The sequence below is a fragment of the Podarcis gaigeae genome (assembly GCF_964106915.1).
Source record: "Podarcis gaigeae genome assembly, chromosome: 15".
Classification (NCBI taxonomy): Eukaryota; Metazoa; Chordata; class Lepidosauria; order Squamata; family Lacertidae; genus Podarcis; species Podarcis gaigeae.
Window position 1 is genome coordinate 44,024,550 of NC_139692.1, and position 18,487 is coordinate 44,043,036.

The 18,487-nt window shown below is 48.2% G+C and overlaps 1 protein-coding gene across 27 annotated transcripts in view; it reads left to right on the forward strand.

The window, feature by feature from the left end:
- MYO18A (myosin XVIIIA) overlaps nucleotides 1-18,487 on the forward strand; it is a 143,690-nt gene that overhangs the window by 31,902 nt on the left and 93,301 nt on the right. For 3 of the 27 annotated variants that reach the window (XM_083714974.1, XM_083714955.1, XM_083714956.1), the window contains exons 1-5: nucleotides 3,446-3,705; nucleotides 7,689-7,756; nucleotides 9,970-10,028; nucleotides 15,464-16,222; nucleotides 17,311-17,397. The exons of 19 other annotated variants lie outside the window; for them this stretch is intronic. In XM_083714974.1, the coding sequence (XP_083571100.1) occupies nucleotides 7,720-7,756; nucleotides 9,970-10,028; nucleotides 15,464-16,222; nucleotides 17,311-17,397 (942 nt within the window). In that variant the 5' untranslated portion in view covers nucleotides 3,446-3,705; nucleotides 7,689-7,719. Of the gene's footprint in view, nucleotides 1-3,445; nucleotides 3,706-7,688; nucleotides 7,757-9,969; nucleotides 10,029-15,463; nucleotides 16,223-17,310; nucleotides 17,398-18,487 lie in introns of those variants that run through there. 5 more of the 27 variants (XM_083714975.1, XM_083714960.1, XM_083714959.1 and 2 more) reach the window with 5 other exon arrangements.

Below are 18,487 nucleotides of genomic sequence, written 5' to 3' on the forward strand. Positions count from 1 at the left end.
TTTCTGCAGGTTCACAGAGCAGCACATCCTCTCTGGCTGTGGAAGCGAAACTGGGGCAGGGGTGTGGGGAGGAAGGTGCCTCAGCTTGGCTTCGAGAAGACATGAGAGTAGCAAGCTGAACTGCTGAATGACTCTTTCTTCTCTCTTTCCCTCCTGCCCCCCTCAGCCCCTCTGCCCTGGCATCCTTCCTCGATTTCTGAGGGCCTATTTATAGCACGTTCTGTCAGCACTTAGCACGCGCAGAGCTCTTGGAGTGGAGGGGTTCTCCCTGCCAAGAGTAATGTGACTTTATACAGGCCTCTTGTAGAGACGCGTGGGTGGGGGGCGGGCAGTGGCCACAATATGGGGCAGACTGTCTAGTTATTGTCTGAAAGAAGAGAGGGAGAGGGAGTGCTAGAAAATGAAGTGAAAATTTCAGAATGTTAGAAGATACGCCTTCCTGATCTACCCAAAAGTCCCTCTGGTTCAGCAGTTGACCAGGTGCCCCACAAGGGAAGCTCGGAAACAAGCTGTGAAGGCAAAAGAGCCCCCCTTTGTTGTCTGTACTCAAAGGTGTACTGCCCCTGAATGTGGAGGTTCCATTGAACTATCCTGGTTAATATCCCCAGGAGAATTTGTTTTGTCTTTTTTAAACAGCAGCAGCAGCAGCAGCAGCAGCAGCAGCAGCAGCAGCAGCAGCAGCAGCAGCAGCAGCAGCAGTTCATATAAGAAAGGCTTTAAGAACATATAGCAGATCCTCCCCCCATTCATTTATAAGAACATCAGAAGAGCCTGGCTGCTGGATCAGACCACATCTTCCAACATCCTTTTCTCCCAGTGGCCAGCCAGATGCCCCAATGGCAAGCAGGAAATGAGTGCAGCAGGGACTCTTCTCTCTTGGGATTCCCAGCAGCTGATATTAAGAGGCATTTACTGCCTGCTACACTGGAGGCAGAACATAGACTTTGTGGCTAGTAGCCATTGATAGCCTTATCCTCCAGTGTTGCAGCCTTCTACAAATCCTCACTCGCCAAGTCAGGTTCATGGAGGACAAAACTTACCTGTGGCTACTAGCCATAATGCTTGGCTTCTGTGTTCATGATCAGGGGCTGCATTCCTCTGAATATCAGCCCCTGGGGATCACCCTTCTGGCCCTCATGCCCTGCTTGTGGCCACTATGGGAAGCAAGATGGTGGAGTAGCTGGACCCCTGGTCTGATCTGGCAGGACTTTTCTTAACGTTCTTGAATCCCACCAAAGGAAATTCTTTTTGGCACCAATCTAAGCCTAATCATAGAATTGTACAGCTGGAAGGGACCCTTAGGGTATTCTAGACCTACCTCCTGCAATGCAGGAATCTCTGCTAAAGCATCCATGACAGGATGGTGCTGCTGAGCTTGGCTTGTATGTCTGCTCAACAGAACCTGCTTTGAGTGGGAAGTAGGAGCTCACAAGGCTCTCCCCCTCTGTTTCCCCTTGCCATATCCAGGCTATGAGACTTATGCATCAACATTGCCTTTTGATGCTCCCAGGGAGTGCCATAGGAAAGACCATTGTGAGTCCACCTTTTTGGCGTGTGCCATATCTTTCAAAACACGCCCCCCTTCCCTCCTCCCCAGTCAAGTGGGAGGAATCCCTTGATTTTGTTCCTATTTCTGGCTCTGCTGTGTTGGTTGCCATGGAAATGGCCGTGCGTAGCTTTGTAGCAGCACCTACTGTTCTATAAAAGTTTCAGCCAGCATGTCACCTAGTCTAACCCCTTGCTTCAAGGCTGAATGTTGTGTGATTAAAACATCTTTGACAGTCTCTTCCGTGGCTCTTTTTTCCTTCCCTCCTTGATGCATTGACGGTTCAAGCAGGGCTTGGAAATTGCTGTCTGGAGGCAAGTGGTGTGATTGTTGCCTCTCTGAATATTATGGTCTTCTTCAACCCACAGGGTGCAAACGAAAGGCTGTCTTTTCCCAACAACTACGTAGAATGTAAAGAAATGCTTATGATCAAGAGCCCCCACATGGTGGAAGGAAACATAACCGCATGCATATGAAATATTAAGAATACAACTATATTGGGGTTGCTGAATGGAAGAGTACTCCTAATTATTGCCCAGAGGCAAGTGGCATGGTAGTTCCCTCTCTGAATTTATTGGGTTCTCCTTCAATCTGCAGGGTGCAAACCAAGGGCTATTTCCCCCCCTGTTGCTATGTGTGGCTCTGTTTGCATCCCACTGAAAGGAAGCTTAACCACATGCATTTAAAGTTTAGGGAATACTATAATATTGGGGTAGCTAAGCAGTGCAGGAGGAAGGATTTCATTCCTAAACATTTAATTCAGAAATAAACTCTGAAAAGTATGGATATGTGAATAACGTGTGTGTGTGTGTGCGCGCGCGCTATGAACTGAATGTACCAATCAAAACTTGACTATCGTTCAGATTTCTCAATTTTCTGAATTTTGTGGTGGAGTTTTCAGCTATGATATCATAATGGTGTAGAGAAAGTGGATAGAGAAAATATTTTCTGCTGCTTTCGTAACACTATGCTTTGTGAACATCCAATGAAACTGGATGTTGGAAGATTCAAGACAGTTAAAATAAAGTATTTCTTCATGCAACACATAAAGTTTGGAACTCGCTCCGTCAGGAGGCAGTGGTGGCCACCAACCTAGATAGCTTTAAAAGAGGGTTAGACAAATAGTAGCAGAGGATAATGCTATCAGTGCCTACTGACCATGATGGCTGTGGTCTCCCTCCACTGTCAAAGGCAGTATGCCCCACAAATACCAGAATACATGTGGCAATGGGGCTGTTGAGTTTGGGTTCTGTTTGTGGACTTCCCATTGTGGCATATGGTTGACCACTGTGAGAACAGGATGCTAAACTTATCGATAGCCCACTGGCCTCATCCAGGAGAGCTGTGCTTATGTTCTTACTTTGAAAGAAAGTAGCTTTTGAAGCTTGGGTTTTGTGAGAAAACGTGAATTTCCATGTGGATTTTTGTTTTGTTTTGTTATGCTAAGATTATTGTGAAAATACCATAGAACAGGCTTGCAAAATGAACACTTTTGAAACTGACAGAGTACGGGAACAGACCGACACGCCCTCTCCTAGTGGCAAGCACCGTGCAAGTAATGTGCCTACGATGGCTGTCTCTGGTTATTCACCAACTCTCCTTTTGTCTTTCTGGTGGAGGTTGCTTGACTAGTTGTGGTTCTTCTCCACCTGAAGTTTGTGCAGTTCTCTTTGGCCTCGCACAAAGCACCCCCACCAGATGAGGAGGAGACCTTCTGAGCGCTGGTTTCCTGCCGTGCAGGAGCACTAACGGTTCATGTGCCAGACACCCACATCACTTCCTCTCCCCGGTATAGGATGAGGCTGCTTCTCCTCTCTCCTTCCTCCCCCCCTCCCTTGCCAAATGTGGCTTCGCCCATGAGAGACTGCAAAAGCCCTGCTTGTTCAAGGCAGAGAGCAGGGGGCAGCTGGACACCAGCAAGCCAGCTTCTACCACCACCACCACTGCCCCCCTTTCTCCCAGGCCTGCCTCGCATTCTTGGCTATTTTTAGGCAGACAGTATCAGCTCAGCTGTCCCTCTGCCTCTGGCCGTTGCGCTTGGGAAGTGACACTTGGCTTACCTATCGCGTTTCGCTCAGTCTTTTCCAACGGAAGCCCTGCCAGGGCGCCCGCACTGCTGCTGCCTCTCTCACTGGGCCTCCGGCCTCCCCCAATTTTCGGTAAGGTGGCAACCCTCCTCTTCCTCATTATGTGCCTTGCTTTATGGTGATGGGAATTTGGAAGAGAGGGGGCTGGTGTTTTTAAGGGAGGGGGTGGGTGGGCTTTACTTTGGCTCTTCCAAATCTACAAAGCAGGCCTCCATTGTTACCCTATTTATAGTTGCTTCTGAGCAGGGGGCTGGAGACATGCTCTGCTGAGGTTTCCCAGTCATTGATACTGTACTGGAGAGTGACTTGGTTTCTGCCACTCTCTCACTTTGTCCCCCTAAAATAATCCCTAGCAAGTATTCAGTGTGGCAAGTCTGGAGGTGTGAGGGCCCCCCAGGTTTCCCTTATGGCCAGTTCCATTGCTCTATATGGTGTGTGGGGAGTGTGATTTACCGGTAGTGGTGGGAAAGCTAACCAGCCTGGGAGAGTCTAACCTCAACTCGCTTATAACTTCTAGTAAAGCCTCTAAACTGATTTCGTTTCTCGTTCCCACCCCTCCCCACCCCGGTGGGACTCGTCTCTTGCAAAGGCCTGGAGTGACCGTTTGGGTACTTCCCTAGAGGGTCTGTTGTGCTTATTAGGGCTCAGCCTCTGGCTCCTCTTGAGTGGAAGATAAGACTGAGTGTAGACTGGATGAGGCAGTTACGTCTCAATGTGAGTGTTGTGGTGCCTTTCCTGGAGAGTGATTAGTGTGCCTTGAGCTGCTGTTCGTAGTGATAGACAGAGCTGTGCGCATGCTGCCCTTCCACAGTCATGCCCTATGATCCCTCAGTGTGGAATTCTGTAGCCTTGAGAATTGCAGCATCCTTTTTAATTGTTTTTTTTTGGTAGGTTTCTTGCCCTTATGAGTTACTGATAAAAAGTTGAAAACGGCTGGGCAGAGAGTCTGATGAAGTCAGAATGTGGGAGATTCAGTGCTTTACCTTACTTGAGGGCTTATGGAAAGCTTTGCTCCCATCTTTCCATTAACCCCTTGGATAGGTTGTGTTCAATGCCAAATGTTAGGGGCGAGGTAAGCCAGTGCCTGACTTGGTCATCAAGGCCATTTAAGCAAAGGCTGGGTTATTCAGCCAACCAGCCAGCCAGCCAGCTGCAGGCACCTGACACAGAGTCAGCATCTCAGAATAACTGCTGAGCAAAGGGCTCTCTCTGTCTGGAAGTGAGGTGCAAATGACAGCATGCAGTAGGTGAGAAAAAGCAAATAAGAGACAACTTGATCAAAGTGTATGAAATTATGCACAGTATGGAGAATGTGGATAGGGAACATTTTCTCTCTCTCTCATAACAGTAGAACTTGGGGACATCCAAGGAAACTGAATGTTGGAGGACTCAGGATAGTCAAAAGAAAGGGCTTACTCACCCTGTGCTTAGTTAAACTATGGAATGCTCTCCCGCAAGATACAGTTATGGCCGCCAACTTGGATGGTTTTAAAAGACACGTTAGTGGAGGATAAGGCTATCATGGGGTCCCAACCCTGATGGCTGTGTTTTCCCTCCACTGTCAGAGGCAGCAGACCTTTGAATGCCACTTGCTGGAAACCACAGGAAGGGAGAGTTGCTGTTGTGCTCAGGTCCTCCTTGCAGGCTTCCCTTTGGGGCACCTGACTGGCCACTTTGAGAGCAGGATGCTCCAGTACATGGGCCACTAAGCTGATCCAGCAGGTTTTTAGAATCTGGAAGGGACCCTGAGGATCATCTAGTCCTGCAATGCAGGAATCTCAACTAAAGCATCCATGACAGATGCCCATCTAAACTCCACTGAAAAACCTCCAAGCAAGGAGAATCAGTCGCCTTCTGAGGAGGTCCGTAGAACAGCTCTTACCCCGCTTTTTAACCCTGGTCTGAGACCGTAATAAAGTTCATTCAGCTCTTACCGTCAGAAAGTTATTCCTAACTTGAATCCATTGGTTCATGTCCTACGAACCAATGGATTCAAGTTTCCTCCTGGAGCAGGAGGAAACAAGCTTTCTTCATCATCCATGTGACAGCCCTTTTGATATTTGAAGATGGCTATCCTATCTGCTCTCACTCTCCTCTTTTCCAGGCCAAACATCCCCAGCTCCCTTAAATTCTTCTTATATTATATGTCAAAGTAAGCACTCCCCCTCCCTGTCTCTGGGTTTCAGGAGCTGGGGGTGATATGCCAGGAGCTGGTTTCCTTGCTGCTTTTCTGTAGTTCTCACTCTCCTGTGGAGAGGGAATGGCTTCTTTACTTGCAGTGTGATCTGAGCCTTTGTACATGCTAAGCTGGTGGTGGTGGCCTTTGTTCCTGGGGGCCTTGTCCTGCTCACTGTGCCAAAATCCATTAGTTCAAGTCAGGCCGCCCAGTACGTTTGCAAGGTAGTGGAGAGAGAAGTCCATAAAATGAGCTTTGGCACAGGGATTCCTCCATAGCCCAAGCTGCCCCATTGATGGATGGAGAAGCTAAGCCATGCATCCTCCCAATAAAATCAAGGAAAGGCTGTTCCAGCAATTCTCATCTAATAACTTTACTTGGGAACAGACTGGCTTGTTTGACTGATATCCTGCTCAGTGCTTGGTCTGCCCAGGGTTAGTTATTTAATTGCATTTGATTGTGAACAATAAAAGTGACTAGTCTGAATATCATCATTTTTTAGTAGATTGCAAGCCCCACCCACCCTAGTAGCCTCTGTCTCCACACTGGCCTCAGAGGAGGGGATGTGTGCCCTACCCATGTTGATAATTCCATTTATAAAATTATATTATCCCTTGGTGACTGTCCTGGCCTTCTGTGGCAATGAGTCCATCAGGTATGTGCTATTGTGAGAGCAGGTTTCCTTTCGTGTCTGTCATAAGCCTTGCCTGCTGTCAGTTTCAATGGGCGCCGGTGATGCTCTATAACCAGAGAGTGAGTGATTGTGCCCCATTTGTATCCATCCCTTACACAAATGTCTTAGGAGCCTTGGTACCTGTCTGCTAAGCCTTTGGGGCAACTGCAGTGAGAAGATCTCACTCTTGGCTCCCCTAAGACAGCTTTAGATCTGTAGCAAATCCCTTCTCCCTTCAGTGGAAAAGGAGGTTCAAGGCTGCTGGAGTTGTAGCCTGTGTGGTTTCTGAGACATGGCAGCTTGTGTGAAGGCTGAGGTTGCCTCTTCCTTATATTTACAATTTTGTGCTTCCCTGTCTGTAATAAAGGAACCCAGGTCACATTGTGTGGGCTCAGCCAGTTGTTTCCATTTTGATTCTGGACTTCCAGCTCATGAAACAGTTACAGGATCCGCAAAGGTCACCTGTTAACAGAGGTTGATATGCTCTCCCTTCTACTACTGTTCCCTCTTGCAAAGGCTGCAACACCTGCATGGAGGATTCTGGTTGCGCCAGTTGCTCTTAGAGGCACCTGCCTGTGAATCTCAAGCTGCTGTCAAACCTTTTGCAAATGTGATTGGGTTAGCCAAAGAAGGCTGCCTCTCCTTTAATCGAAAAGGAGAATTAAGACAAGCAGAAAGGAATAACCCACACAACCTGTATCTTGATGCATTTCAAGTGCTGTTCAGTTAACTCAGAAGTCCCTAAGAAGTGACATCTAAAATTATAGCTGGGGACAATGCTGGTGAAGGGTGTGTGTGTGTGGGGGGGGGAGCCTTAATTAAAGGCTGGTTCAGAAGGGAAGGCACAAGGAGCTAAGGCAATGTTGTCAGATCAAGTTTTTCTACACTGGAAGAAGGTAGGAGGTCACAGCATTTAAAAGGGCCTGCGGAAGTCACTATCCCAAGGCAGCAGCCTTGCACTTCCTGTAAAGCAAATGCTTATTTTGGGTGGGGTGGAATTACCTGAAAAATTATTGAGGGTGAGTAGCATTTCATTTTCCACACCCAAGGTTAAGAGAAGGGGAATTTGGAGGCATGATTACTTAGGAATCCTTTGCCCCAGGTTTCCCCTTGTTGAGGTTCCTCGGTCCATCTTGCCTGGGACCTAGAGGGCTCCCCCCCCCCATTCTGCAGACTCTTAACCTCTACCACCTTTTTCTCTCCCAGTCAGGGGTTTAGGTTCTCCAGCGTGGCAGCCATGGCCTTTTCATCACGATTTGCATTCTGGGAGCAGAAGGGAAGTCTCTTTGATATTGTGGACCTTGGCCTTCCCTGCCTCCTCTCTCTCCTTCCCCACCCCCTTGCTCTCCTAAAACTGGGCACTTTGCACATGAGTCGCGGCAGCACATTGAAAAGGGGACCAGGTTGTGCTTGTTCCTGGCATAGGAGGGAGTTGGCTTCGGAGCAGTAGAGGTCATGTTAGAAATGTGGCAGGAATGCCAGTGGTCAGTCCTAGGCCCCCTCTTGGCTTGTGTGAAGAGCAGACGTCCCTGGGGAGAATCTGTTCCCCTCCTTGCCATTTCTCAGAGACTCCAAATGGACTGAACAAATCGGCAGCCACTCCCTCCAAGCCCTTTGCATAGCAACTGTGTGGAATAATCTGCCTGTGAAATAACTTGTGTGCTACTAACTCCACTGTATATTGGAGCCTTTGCCAACCCGCTGCCCTTGAGATGTTTTGGACTACATTGTGCTGGCTGGGGCTGATAGGAGTTGTAGTCCAAAACATCTGGAGGGTACCAGTTGGTAGAGGCTGATATATTGAAAGTACTGTGTGATCATGAGTGCTGTTACTGTAAACCTGGGTTTGACCTCAGTGTGGAACTCTTAATATAATAGTTCCTGCCATCTGTTGAGTCATATCTCCACACCTAATTTATAGCTCTATTTCCGAGCATTTTAAGCTTTTAAGTGCTTGAGTCCCACAAGGAATGAGGAGCCCCCAAGAAGCCCAGGTTTGCAGTAACAATGTGTGTCCCCCCTCCTTCCTTCCCGCCCCATCCTCCCCTTGCACCAATGCATGGCTTGTGTGGTTTGAGAGCCAATGGAACCAGCACCTCCCTGCACACAGTGGTGTTAAAATGCACCTTTGACTGACAGGTTACTGTGATGTCTTCACAATCCAGGTTTGGAGTAATACGTCATTGTGTCGTTGTGTTACCAACCTATCTACCTGTTTGGTGGTAGTGTTATCACATTGTAGCCTTTCTGCCAGAGTTTCTGTTCCAGGTTTGCTGTTCTGTGTTTGCTGGGCTTCAAGGTTGCTAGATTGGGGAGTAAGGGTGTGGGTGATGAGAAAATAGCAAAAGTGTGTCATTATTGTGGTGCCAGGTTTCTCTTGATCATGGTGGTTCCCAGTTGCTGTTGCCTCCTCACTCTTGAGGCACCCCACCCACCATTGCTCCTGCTTTGATCCTAATGGAATATGTGTTGTCATCTTCTATGTCCTTCAGAGATGAACTTTTTACCACCTTGGGCTGAATGTACACATTCCTGGCTTAGAACATAGCAAGGCCGCTCTTTTTCTCAATTCAGATAAAAGTTGGGTGTTTGGTTTTTTTTGAGAGGGCGGAATTTATTTATTGAAATATTTATATACCACTCTTTCATAAGATATATCGAGGCAGTATGCAACCTGCAGGGACGCGGGTGGCGCTGTGGGTAAAACCTCAATGCCTAGGACTTGCTGATCGTAAGATCAGTGGTTCGAACCCCCGTGGCGGGGTGAGCTCCCGTCGTTCGGTCCCAGCTCCTGCCCACCTAGCAGTTTGAAAGCACCCTTAAGTGCAAGTAGATAAATAGGTACCGCTTTATAGCGGGAAGGTAAACGGCGTTTCCGTGTGCGGCGCTGGTGCTGGCTCACCAGTTGCAGCTTCGTCACGCTGGCCACGTGATCCGGAAGTGTCTTCGGACAGTGCTGGCCCCCGGCCTCTTAAGCAAGATGAGCGCGCAACCCTAGAGTCGGACACGACTGGCCCATATGGGCAGGGGTACCTTTACCTTTTATGCAACCTGCAGACTACAATAAAACTAGTAAAAGTATCCATTAAAATGTAATTGAAAATATTAGTAGATATTTCCTGGTGCAAAAGAGAAAAAGACCCCTGCATCAAAATGTCATATTCATAAGAAACCACAGAAGAGATATGAATTATGGGTAAGGTGGTGCGTGTATGCTGCTTCCCAACCCAGTGGTGGGAGTCTACTGGATACAGAGTTGATTGGGGTATGTACACAGCCTTTCTCCAGCATGGGTTTTCTGCCCAGTAGCAGCTTAACACAAGGTCCGCTGGGAGCATCCTGACCACGTCAGTGCTTGTGAAAAGCTACTATCGTACTTGTGATATGGACTGCCCGGAATGTGCTAGTGAAAAAGTGTGTGTGTGCACGTTTCAACTGTTTGTCCTGGCGTGAATGAAATATTTCATTATCTGTGTTTGACTTCCTCAGGTGAAGGATGAAGACAAACCTTTAGCAGCGAAAAAAAACGAGAGAGAGGATGGGGCTGTAAGTCCGTCTGGGTTTGGGCACTGGAGGGGGTGGTGGTATTTGCCTGGGCTAACTTCTAGGCCAGGACAAGTTTGTGTGTGACGTGGGTCTTGCCCCTCCTCCTTTCTCTTGTATTCAGGCTCCATGGTGTGTTGTAGGGCCCACCGTGTTTTTTTGTGGGATCCTAGAGATATAAGTGTGAGTGGGGGCTGGCAGATTATCTTCACGTTTTGTGTTGGGACTAGGGATGGGGAGGAAGGAATTCGATTCAGTTCTCATTTAAAGGTGAACTTAACTAAATTTGCCTCATCTGAAACATTACCATGAGTGGAAATGCAGCAATCCTTTGAAATTTGCACATCTCTGAATTTTGCAATGAAATTCTCCAGCCAAGGCATGTGTATAAAAATGCTTATGAGAGAGCACAGATTACATACAGAAAGACATAATTTTATTTGTATGCTGCCTTTCAAACCATGCTGAAGGCAGCTTACAACAAGAAAAAATATATAATTACAACATTACAAAAGTAGTTACAGATAGGTAGCCGTGTTGGTCTGCCATAGTCAAAGCAAAAAAATTCCTTCTAGTAGCACCTTAAAGACCAACTAAGTTAGTTCTTGGTATGAGCTTTCGTGTGCATGCACACTTCTTCAGATGTGCATGCACACGAAAGCTCATACCAAGAACTAACTTAGTTGGTCTTTAAGGTGCTACTGGAAGGAATTACATAGTAGTCACCAATAATAAATAGAACATCAAAAATACACAATTGAACTGAACAATTTCCATATAATCAAAACACAGATACAAAAATTAATATAGCAGCAACAGCCCCCCCCCAAATATTAACAACAACAACAACAAAAACACCACTTACCAAATGCATTTTGTTAGGGGCCTTTGCAAAAATGTTTGTATTAGGCAAAATTAAATATGAACATGTGTATATTGAGAGATGTTTACACTGAAACGCTAATGAATTTCCACGAAGACTTTTAAAAATAAAAAAGCACCTTGCAAACTGTTACGGAAAAGTGGTGAACTGAATTTAAGATTGCGAGAAAGAGAAACCAAAGCTGACAGATTCTTCCATTCTTAGTTGGGAAGCAAAGCGGGTTGCGCCAACACTGTTGCCATTAGTTTATTCTATTTTATTCTGTAGGCACAGGGATTTTTTTGGGTGGGGTGGTGGGGTAGGAGAGAGTTGCAGAGAAAGAGAAACATGCACATGCATGGTGAAAAACCGTGCCCATGTGGCATGTGGAGGGTAAAAGGTGAGTCCTGGGTCTGATGAGCACTGTGAAGACCAGCAGATTTTCAGTCCTATTTATTTTTATTTTATAAAACTTGTATACTGCTCGATGGCAGGAAAAACCTCAAAGTAGTAGTGCTAGCCATGGGGCAGGATGACACTTCCTCTGAGCCCATAGGATGTAGAAAGCAAGTGACTCCTCCAGGTTCCTGCCTGGCCTTGTTGTTGATGCTGACGAGAGACCCCTAATGGAGCCCATTTCCAAAGCCACCGTCCCTACCTCTCTCTGCCTCCCCTGTGCCCAGTCATATACACTTCGGGTGGTGGGACCTGCCAGTTCCCAGAGAACCACTCCCCTGTGTTTATAGTTGGGTCTTTGTTAGGCTGATCACTTGGTGCGGCTTGAAAGCTATCACTGTGGGAAGGTGCCCCCTGCACAACTCTGGCCTAGTTCTAGGATAATGGATGGTGGCCGGGACAAAGAAGGAGGGATCCTTCTGTAGCCATCAAGGCTGGCAACCTACCCCTCTGGGACAGGCTTGTAGATGGTCTCAGGCCCTTTAGGCTTCTCTCCCACCCCCAGCTTTTTCCAGCCTTTTTATTCCTTGAGCTGCCCCCCCTGCAATCACCGCAGCTCTTCTTTTATTGGTGGCTGGGTTTCTCCTGATTCGTGTTATTAATTTAACAGCTCCCTCAATGCACATTTTGGTTGGGCCTCAGTTTTACACAACTGTGATTATTTGATGCCCAGAGCATCTCTGCTATTCTGTTTGTAGATGAGTACGGTACCTCTGCCGAGAGGAACCCCTGTTTAAACGCTCTGCTACTGGTGAAGTTCATTAGTTTGTGTTTCATTTGCATCCTGCTTTTCCTCCCAAGGAAGCCAGGGTAGTACATGGTTCTCCCCCATTCACACATTTTGTGCTCGCAACAACCACCCTGCGAGCTTTGTGGCTGAATTAGAGATTTGAACTTAATTTTTCCTGGTCCTAGGATGAACCCTTTGGTTGCTTGTCAGCCTGCTCTTATCTTATCAGGTATGTGGTGGTGTCTCAGCCCAGGATAGGTAGGGGGGAATAGAATAACAGAGTCATAGAATTGGACCCCAAGAGTCATCTAGTTCAACCCCCTGCAATGTAGGAATCACAGCTAAAGAATCCCTGACCTATGTGCCATCCACATTTGGCCTTGAATAGCTAGGGGAAATGTGAGTGGGTGGGCAGAAGTATCTCAGACCCTTTCTTGTCTAGACCTCTAAAACTTTTGTGAGCCCCCCAGTTCAAACCATTGGAAATGGTTTCAGGAGCTTATCTGTTTTGATCTATATTCAGGGCTCTGAATATATGAAGAGCCACAGAAAGGTCACAGCTCAGTGGTAGAGCAACTGCCTTGCACACAGAAAGTCCCAAGTTCAATCCCTGGCATCTTAAGGTAGGAGCGTCGGCTGCCTGAAAATTCTAAATAATAATAATAATAATAATAATAAATGTTATTTATACCCGCCCTCCCCAGCCAAGACCGGGCTCAGGGCAGCTAACACCAAGTATAAAAACAATTGATTAAAATACAACTTAAAAACAAGATTAAAATACAACATTAAAATGCAGCCTCATTTCAGTAAAAACTCAAATCAAATCAAAGAGAACTGCTGCCAGTCAGTGTATGCGATACTGAGCTAGATGGAACAATGATTTGACATGGTAGCCTCATACATTCTTAATATGCTCCTGTTCTGCTTGTTAAGAACATTGGCATCGTTGTTTTTTGTTTTAATATATTCAAGGTACAGAACTTAAATAACAGAGTGTTTGGTGTGGGGGAGAGAGCAAACCCTTTCGTGATGGCCCCCTTAGCTGCCATCTATAAAAGGCTAACAGGAAGGAACAGTTTGCCTAAAATTAAGGGAGTGAGGATGGGACTTGTGAACTCAATTAAGTGTCCAATTCCTACCCCCCCCCCCCGGTTGATGCTCCAATTTAAGGACGTGGAGCAGAAGCAGAACTAATTACTCAGAACAGCAAAAATGCAGAATTAAATTGCGCATAAATAAAGCAAACCATGCACATTTGCTTAACTTGCACGTTTTACACAGGTCGTGGCACTTAGCTTTGCAGAATTTGGGTTACCATTGGTGTAGAATTTTGCGGAGTCCTGCTCGTAGCCTCCTTACCTCAGGTCTTTTTGTGCCCTGGTCAATAACCTCTTCTCATTTCAGTGTTCAAAAGTGGCACCTTTCTTGCCGAGCCATGGCTCAGAAGGCGAGCTGGAACTTTTTAATGATGGCACCACCCCTGCTTCCACTCTCCCCAGCAAGCCTTTTGCCGTAGCGGTTGAAGCTTCTCCTGGCCTTGGGCCATCCATCCTAGGTCTGGTGCCCAGTGGCCATTAGCTATGCTGCTTGCCGCCTCCTCTTCCTTTAGCTGCTCCTGAAGACAGACCCAGAAGCTTCCCCTTGCTCAGCTGCCCTGCTTTCCTCCTTTGTTCTAAAGCAAGGAGCCAGCTGCTCGGCTTTGCCTACTGGTGTCTTCCCTCTCCCTCTTTCTCTTCATCCTGTACCCTGGCAGCCTTCCCCTTCTGCTGCTGCTGCTGCTGCTGCTGCTGCAGCTCTCCTTTCTCATCTTGGGGCTGCTGAGTGTTGTCTTCGCCCCCTCGGCAGAGGCCAGAAGCTCATCCAAGAAAGACAAGACCTGCTCTGTTCCGGAGAGTACAGAATTGATGCAGTGGCTAATTTTTGGCTTGAAAGAAATCTCTTTAATGAAGGGCATCTGGAGGGGAACAGCCTTGACTGGAGCCTTCCCCACTGCTTTTTTTAAAAAAATGCCACCCTTTTCCTGATCCATTTCTCTTTTTAGGCTGGGGCCTGAAGGGTAGGGTTTCCCCTCCCCCCCAACTCCCAAGGTGAGTTTATCCTGGGAAGCTGATTCCTTGTATTTTTGTTTCCATCCAGTCTCACTGCAGAGCTTTGGTCTGTGCTGCCGCTACACTGTGGGTTGAGATGAGTCTGCAAAGTCTTAGCTGCGTGGGTGGATGCTTTACGAAAAGGACTTGTGGGCAGAGGGCTCTGCAGGGATGTGGGAGCGGGGAATCAGTTATTTTCTCATTCCTGGGAATGCCCTTTGGAAGTAACCTTTCCTCTAGAACAGGGTTTCCCAAACTTGGGTCGCCAGCTGTTTTTGGACCACAACTCCCATCATCCTTAGCTAGCAGCGCCCGTGGTCAGGGATGATGGGGATTGTAGTCCAAACCCAACTGGAGACCAAAGTTTGGGAAACCTTGCTCTAGAACATAGGAAGCTAGTCTAGCAACAACTCGGTGACCCAAGGTAGAAGAAGGTTGATCTATGCTGACTGACCGCAGTTCTCCAGGGTTTCAGGCAGCGAACTCTTCTAGATGCCTAGAGATGCCACTGGGGATTGAACCTGGGACCTTCTGCATGCAAAGCAGATGCTCCACCACTGAGCTACGGAAGCTCAAGCTTTTATCCTTGGTGGGCCTAACCCTGCTGCCTTCCCCCAAACCTCTGAGGTTGGAGCAAAAAGACTCGGAGAGCTAGCATAGGAAGGAGCTTGACTCTTCCATAAGTACTTTCCATCCATTTTTTTCATATAATTTTGTGTATAATTAGTCAGGGTTTTTCTTAATGCAGGCGTGGCTTGGACATATGTGGGCCCTCTGTATACCAGAGGTGATGCTAACACAAGCAAAGATGATGAGTTGGGTTGTAGCCACTATGCTGTGTATAAATCCGTTTGCAGTAGACTCATCTTCCGTTCCTTTTGGCGGCGTGTTCGTTTCGCTTCCAGAACCCCACCTGTGCCCTCTTCCTCCAGCTCAGCCAGTTGCTCATTTGCAGCTGTTCGTTGTGATTAGCACTCTCTTCTGCCCACTCCACTCACCAGTCACACAAACTTTTCCTGGCCTTTTTGCATGTCAGAAGCCAAACTAACCCTCTGGATGGGCAGGGCTGTCCCTGCTGTTGGGAAGGAACCAGGGATCCCATTGGATTCTCTGCTTGGGAAATCTGGGGAAGGCAGCTTCTTCCTTGTTGTGTGAATGCAAACCCTTGAGTGGGGAGGAGGAGTGGAAGGGCTGGACTTGATCCCTCCAGCACAGCGCCTGGCTGGTCGCTGCTGCCTTACCATGGCATTGTTTGGGGGCCTGCTCTCCTCACAACATCTTAATGTATCTGCAACTATAGTTGGATGTCCAGAGTGCAGGAAAGGAGGACCCCCGGAACCCCCGCAGCCCAGAGCCCCCAGAACGCCCTGGGAGGTTGAAGAGCCCAGAGCCCCCTGGGAAGGTGAAGAGCCCAGAGCCCCCTGGGAGGGTGAAGAGCCCAGAGCCCCCTGGGAAGGTGAAGAGCCCAGAGCCGCTGCTCAACGGGGACACCCAGCATTCCTGCCCTCCCGACCAAGCCATGAATGGCCTGGAGGGCTCCCAAGGAGCTGGCTCATCGACTCAGCCCGAACCACCTGCTGACGATGCCCAGGGCCTCTCCCGCAAGAGAGTGGTGAGGGTGGTGCGGAAGGTGGTGCGGAAAGTGCTTCCAGGGGAGGATTCTGGGGGCTCCAAGGAGCCGGGACGAGATGTCAAGTCCACGGAGCCAAGCAAGAAGGAGGAGAAGCCTCCTGCAAAGGTCCAGCCCCCACCTGCAAGGGTGCTCTCTCCATCCCCTCGCCCCCCCTCTTCCTTGAAGTCTGAGCCCAAGGAGGCAGCCCCCAAGGATGACCTCTCGGTGGGGCTCAAGAGCCTGATGTCGAGAGGCAGGACCAGAGAGCACCGGCCCCGTGCCAAGCTGCCAGAGAAGAAAGAGGAGGAGAAGAAGCCCCCAGAGAAGACAAAGACCCCGCCTCTTGCGGAAGGGAAGGCCACAGACACAAAGGGGAGTCAGGAGCCAAAGGGGCCTCCTGCGGCTCCAGCGAAGCTGGCAGTACCGAAAGCCACCACTGTGAATAAGGTACTAGTGCATGAGCACCACAGCTTGGCGGGCGCACGAGGCCAGCATCTGAGCATGTGCAGAGTGCCTTTGTGTTCCTCACCTGGGCAGGGCGGGCAGTGAACTTTGGCTCCCAGAGTCTGGAGGGGGTCCTCAATGCATGGAGTGTGCTGCTAGTCTTGCCACAGTGAGTCTCTTCTTTCTCTCGGGGAGTGTGTTGTGCTCTCTCTTTACCCCACCAGGCAGCTGTTTTGGTGCTTAGGGCAGCTTCTGATTGGTGTGCTTAACAGCCCATGTGCCACTTTGACCATGCCATGAGGCTCCTCGCCTTCATTTCAAGCACACATGAAACCCATTTCTGTCTCTTAGAGTTGCAAAGATGAGCTTGAACATGGGCAGGTGATTCTAGGTGGAAATTCAAAAAATGGAGGACAGCTGAGCAGGGTGTGTAAGCTGTCTGTGGAGGGTCTTTAATAGTTTCTTCCCCTCAGGGGAAATCTAAGCAGATTATATCAGAGTGTATGAATATCAGTATTCAGGTTGCAAAATTTGGGTTGAAAAGTGGAGCTTTCCAGCATTTTAAAGCTGTCGTGCTTTTTAGATTCATTGAGGAGACAGGAGTGGAGAAGCCATAGCATGGCTGTGTTCTGCATCCACAGTTGAAGGCATTAATATCAATTGCTGGAAACCACTAGGCATTAATATTGCTGGAAACCACAAGAGGCGAGAGCGCTTGAATCCTGGAGTGCCGGTTTCCCACTGTGAGAACAGGATGCTGGACTAGATGGGCCACCGGCCTGATCCACCATCAACACCCCCTGCTAAATTTAACCCTAGAATAAACATTGGAATTAAATGTGTTCAGTGAAGATGGGCCCAGAGTGACCCCACTCCTTTATTTTTTTGTTTGTTTAACAAAATTTATATACCGCCTGTTTGTAAATAGAACCTCTAAGCAATTTACAAAAATCCCACTTGTTATGCCCGTCTTCCATCTAGCCAGAGCTTCATTGCATCCACGTGACTCATAAGGGGTGTGTGTGTGTGTGTGTGTGTGTAAGCATGCATCACTGGGTTCCTTAAATACAGTTATGACCTCTGTCATCTAGACTCCTTCCAAGGAGAAGCCCCAAACAGCAAAGCCAGCAGAGAAGTCTCCGCCTTCCCTGAGTCCTGGAGAGGAAACCATCCAGCAGGTGTGTCTTGAGCTGGAGGTGCATGTAGGGCCCCCTTTGCCTGTGTGCATTGCTGTTGCTGTTGTGCCTTTGCTGAAGGCCTGTGTTCTGGGGCAGGGAGAAACCCTGGGGGGGGGTGGTAGTTGTGCAGTGAATATGTGTGTTTATTTATGCAAAGTCTCTGGCGACCAAAGAGGCTCACCACACAGATGTCTGTTACCACATGGGGTAGGGGTGCGCAGAATTCAGGCTTGCGGGATCAACATCCTTCTTTTACTAGGACTCTGTGATCCACCAACTGGAGCCAGGTGCAAAAGAGCTCCTAGCCTAGCAATTTGTTTTTGAGTACCACCACAACTCAGCTCAGCTCAACTCACAGCGCTTCTGAACAAAAATCATTTCCAGGCTACTCTGATATTATTTTCAGCTCTATCATTTTGGGTGGCATTGGGAAAGCGGGGTGGGAATTATTTCATTGCTTCTATTGCTAAACCTTTGGGAGTCAGAAATCTTTGCTGAATTACTGCAGATCATTCTGAGATCTTCCCACCTCTGGGTGCACAGATGTGTAGGCACCTCCCAGATTTCTCTCTGGGGAAAAGTTTTTTCCTGTTCTGTCTGTAGTGTCCTCCTTAACTTATGTTGGGACACACCTACCTTGACTGACGTAGATTTGTATGAAAATGTAGGCCACTGTGTTGCTAACATAACAGAGCACATCATTTTGGCATTCAAAGGCTTTCATGTTTGTGTTCAGAGGGATTTTGTGATCAGAGTGTTGTACCTTTGCCCCATGCAACATGAACCTCACCTGGGTAAACGGTGCCTGATTCTCAGCACTCTAAAGTATGGCCTCTGGGCTGACAGGAGGAGGTTTGAAGTATAGGGCCAGAACTGGGTATATATTCTCCTAAACCAGACACTGGATTGGTCAGGTGGCTTACAGAAGCTCTAATGAGCAGCTAAGGTAGCATGGTCCATTTCTGCTTGTACTCTTGCAGTGTTGGCCCACCTGGGGAAAGCCATCTCCTGGCTGCAGCTGCCTCTTAGGGCTGCCAGCTTTTGATTTCAAAAACTCCACTCCCTGGAGAATGAGGGGCAGAACCTGGCT